Below are 4276 nucleotides of genomic sequence, written 5' to 3' on the forward strand. Positions count from 1 at the left end.
CCGGGCGAGTGCTTAAACCGTACATGGTGGGCATGGTTGAATTTCTATAGTATGCAGTGGGCAACTATGGAAAGGAAACTGTGTAGGTTTAGAACGTAGCAATACGTTCTAGGCCGAGAGTGGTAATTACAAGTGGTCAAGTAATTCAACATTCTTTAAAGGGCCTCATAGCCTAGCGGTCTTTATATGTGGCCGCTGTGGTGAGGGGTACTGGGTTCGATTCCCGGTTCGAGGATAAGTTTTCAATTTATCCTCGGCCTTTGGTAGGGTTGTACGGTACCGGGCGAGTGCTTAAACCGTACATGGTGGGCACGGTTGAATTTCTATAGTATGCAGTGGGCAACTATGGAAAGGAAACTGTGTAGGTTTAGAACGTAGCAATACGTTCTAGGCCGAGAGTGGTAATTACAAGTGGTCAAGTAATTCAACATTCTTTTAAGTACGCGTTGAGCCTTCATAGCGACAACAGTGACTGTTTGCGCTCCGCGTCCTGAAAATCTTTTGAGGGTCTTTCCGGTGTCGGAGAATACTGTGAGGTGCATCAAAACAACCGCACAAGTGTGCTGCGTGTTTTGACATATATGTGATATTTATATATTAAATACTTTTTAATATATAATAGAAAAGAAGTGTGGGAAATTGACCCGGTGTTTTTTGTGTTTTTATGTTGTTTTTGTCGCGACGACATATTAATTTTTCATTGTGTTTGTGTTGTGTGGATTGTCCTGCATATGTGAGTACTTTTAAATTAAAAATCGGCTCACAAAGTTGGCCGGAAATATTTTTCAAAAAGTGGAGGCGGTTTTTTAACCACAACATTTTGGCGGGAGGTTTAATCACAAATTGAGGACTACCATCGTCTCCGCCGTGATCAGGCGGTTCGATTGAATACCTCATAGTTGAGATTGGGAGAAAGTGGAAGGACTTATTGACCTTAGCATCTTTTTAGCTACATAAAATAAGACGCCATCTTGTTATTGACAAGGTGCAAAGGGCGGCATTGTGTGGCGCCGGTCGTCTGGCGGCGGTCTGACGTCATACGATTTATCGAGCGGGCGTTTCAAGTTTTCCGAAGTGGATAGAGACAATATTGTTCTTAGTTTTAATTTTTGTATATAATTTAATTTAAGTTTAGATTTAAGTTAGAATTAGGACTGTACTATAGTATTATCTCTGTTTATAAATATATTAATTATTTATTTATATATTTTGTGGGAGTACTTTTTGTATATTTCGCAAAATGCGAAAGAGGCGGGTTAAGCCGCAGGCCTCGGACAGCGAGGAAGAAGAAATGTCCAGGGCTGGCTCAAAAGAGCGGAGGAAGCGGTCCTTCTTTAAAAACCCTGAGGACGTGTCTCCTCCTCCTAAAGGTAAGCCGCCAAAGAAAGCGGCTGCCCATAAGGAAGGAATTAAGGAGGCGGAGGAAGAGTTGCGAGCTCTCGAGGCTCGCTCTCTTCATGGAGGTGAAGATAGTGGTGCTGGAGGCCACCAGCCAGACGGGGCCTCGACAAGTACAGGTCGGGCCCCGGACGGGCCCCCGTCATCGTGGGAGGACTACGAGGACGATGTGGTCCTCCTGGGGGTGCCTGAAATAAAGGAGAGGTCGGTTTCCCGAGTCCGCAAAATCCTAGAGATTGCGGCGAAATCGGGAAACCTAAAAGGGACGTACGTCCGCGACCTGAAGGTTGCGGCCAAGGAAATTGGAGAGATCGTGGAGGATCTTGCTGATAGGTGTCTGGGGGGGGAAGAGGGCAGACGTCTACAAAGAGACAATAATCGTCTGAGGGCCCAGGTCAAGGAGCTGGGCCTGGAGCTTGCCGCCCTCAGACGCGAGTTCAACGAGCGCACTGCGCTATTTGCACAATCAAAGGGGGACAACAGGGATCCCGTCTCGGTGGATAGTCCCATCACGCCGGATGCTCTCCGTCAAATGATGGAGGGTCTCTTAGACGGGATCAAGGAGAGCCTGATGGGGGAGTTGATGAGGGCTGTGGGGGGCATGCTTGATGCGAAGTTGGCGGGGATTGGGGACAGGCTGCTCCCTGAGCCTGTGTTACGCCCCCCGCTGATGGCATTAGACCGAGGCCCCCATGGGGCCTCCAAGGGCTCCTTAGGGGGTGAGGCCCAGGTGGCCTCAAATTGTCCGGGGCCACAGGGCAAGAGAGCCCACAGTGGTCCCGCAGGAGTTGGGGTCCAGAGCTCAGAAGGAAATGTCCCGGGAAATGGAGGGGTCTCTTCAGAGATGCCTCCAGCGGGTCCCAGCTGGGCGACAGTGACCGGCAAGAAGAAGAAGAAGAGTAAGGGCAAGAAGAAGTCGGACAGTCTTCCAGCTGCACCGGCTCTTCCTACCAAGGGTGGGGTAGGTCTCCCGGCAAGGCAGCCGGCGGCTATGGAGAAGCCTGTTGGGGTGCGGTCTTCCCTTGCTCCGCCGACAACTGCTGCAGTGGTTTTAACACTGCTGCAGGGAGCGGTGGAGCGGGGGGTTACCTACGCTTCTGCTCTGTCCAAGGCAAGGCAGGCCATCAGTCTGCCTGACTTGGGGATCGAGCGTATAAGCATCCGAGTAACGGCTACCGGAGCTCGGATGCTGGAGGTGCCCGGAGAAGGTAGGGAGGAGAAGGCTAACCGCCTAGCTGAAAAACTGAGGGTGGTTCTGTCGGAAGAGGCCTCGGTGGGGAGGCCCGTCAAGTGCGCGGACCTCCGCATCCGGGACCTTGATGACAGCATCACCGAGGGGAATGTTGTGGAGGCGGTGGCTGCCATGGGGGAGTGCCCAGTGGCGGCAATTAAACCAGGGAAAATAATGAGGCATGGGGGCCGGGGTTTGGGGGAGATGTTCCTCCTATGTCCGGTTGCCTCCGCCAATAAGATCAAGAGTGGGAGGCTCCTCATTGGGTGGAGTTCTTGTCGAGTGGAAATCCAGGAGCACCGCCCTTTGAGGTGCTTTAAGTGTCAACAGCTGGGTCATGTGCGCGCAACATGCGACTCAGCGGTGGACCTGGCGGAGGCTTGCCACCGATGTGGGGTTGCGGGCCATAAGGCTAATGAATGCAGCTCGAAAGAGCTGCATTGTTTGGTCTGTGCGGCGGCCGGGAAGGCAGCGAACCACAAGATGGCGGGAAGGGCCTGCAACCCTCCAAGGCAAGGGAGGGCCCCGCATGCCCCTAAAGCGTCCGGCACCGTGGTGGAGAACGTTCCCATGGAGGTTGGTGTGGAGGTGTCAAACAAATAAAATGTCTGACAACCTCACTAGCCTCCTCCAGGGGAACCTAAGGCGCTCCGCTGCGGCTCAGGACTTGTTCCTGCAGTCGATGGCGGAGTGGGGTGTGATGGCGGCCGTTGTCACAGAGCCCTATTACGTGTCGCGGCAGAATTCGTGGGTGGGGGACCTTCGAGGTGATGCGGCTGTCATTGCTCGGCCTCATGGACCTCCTCTCTCTCTAAGAGAGAGGGGTTCCGGTTTTGTCCTGGCTGATTGGGGGGACTGGACGCTTGTTGGAGCGTATTTTTCGCCCAATGAGCGTCTGAGCCACTTCGAGGACTTCCTGGACGCCATGGGGCTGGCCGTGCAGAGGGCTCTTCCGCGCCCCCTTATCCTCATGGGAGACCTTAATGCGCGGTCTTCCACTTGGGGTGATAGGGTGTCGTGTCGGAGGGGTCCGGTTTTGGAGGAGTGGGCGGCGGAGCTGGGCCTCGTTTTCCTAAATGAGGGAACCGAGCCCACCTGTGTCCGTCCGCAGGGCAGTTCAAGGGTGGACGTGACCCTAGCTTCTGCGGCAGCGGCCCGTGCGACGACGGCGTGGAGCGTGCTGGACGAAGTGGAGACCCTATCGGATCATCGATATATCCGGATGTGGGTCTCTACCTCGATGAGGTGGGCAGTGCGGGGGCAGACTTCCCAGAACAGCTTCCCCCGTTGGGCGATTCGGCGATTTGACCGTCAGGTTGCGGAGGAGGTGGCCATTGTGGAGGGGTGGTGTGCGCCTGCTGGTGCTGGGGATGTAGACGAAGGGGTCGGTAGACTGAGTCAAAGTCTCCGAAGGGTGTCGAATGCGGCGATGCCCAAATGGAGACCGCCGAAGGGGAGAAGAGCTGTCTACTGGTGGACGTCGCATATTGGAAATCTTCGGGGCGAATGTAGCGAGGCGAGAAGGGCCTGCTACAGGAGTCGCCGGAGGAGGGGAGATAGTCCCGATGTTACGGAGGGTCTTCGCTTGATCTATAATGATCGCAAGAGGGCTCTCCGACAGGCTATTTGTGAGGCGAAGGAAAGGGC

General features: G+C 54.2%; 1 protein-coding gene across 1 annotated transcript; it reads left to right on the forward strand.

Moving 5' to 3' along the window:
- Nucleotides 1-1240: 1240 nt before the first annotated feature.
- LOC123689200 lies at nt 1241-3937 on the forward strand. The gene is made up of 2 exons (XM_045628339.1): nt 1241-2822; nt 3741-3937. The coding sequence occupies exons 1-2, from the start codon at nt 1241-1243 to the stop codon at nt 3935-3937; spliced, it is 1779 nt and encodes a 592-aa protein (XP_045484295.1).
- Nucleotides 3938-4276: the final 339 nt, after the last annotated feature.

Source organism: Pieris rapae, chromosome 5, assembly GCF_905147795.1.
Source record: "Pieris rapae chromosome 5, ilPieRapa1.1, whole genome shotgun sequence".
NCBI lineage: Eukaryota > Metazoa > Arthropoda > Insecta > Lepidoptera > Pieridae > Pieris > Pieris rapae.

Bases quoted from the DNA above. Each gene is read 5' to 3' on its own strand.
- LOC123689200 (XM_045628339.1), top strand. From the start codon at position 1,241: ATGCGAAAGAGGCGGGTTAAGCCGCAGGCCTCGGACAGCGAGGAAGAA. The intron at 2,823-3,740 runs GTTTGGGGGAGA...GTCCGTCCGCAG, and splicing joins AATGAGGCATGGGGGCCGGG to GGCAGTTCAAGGGTGGACGT.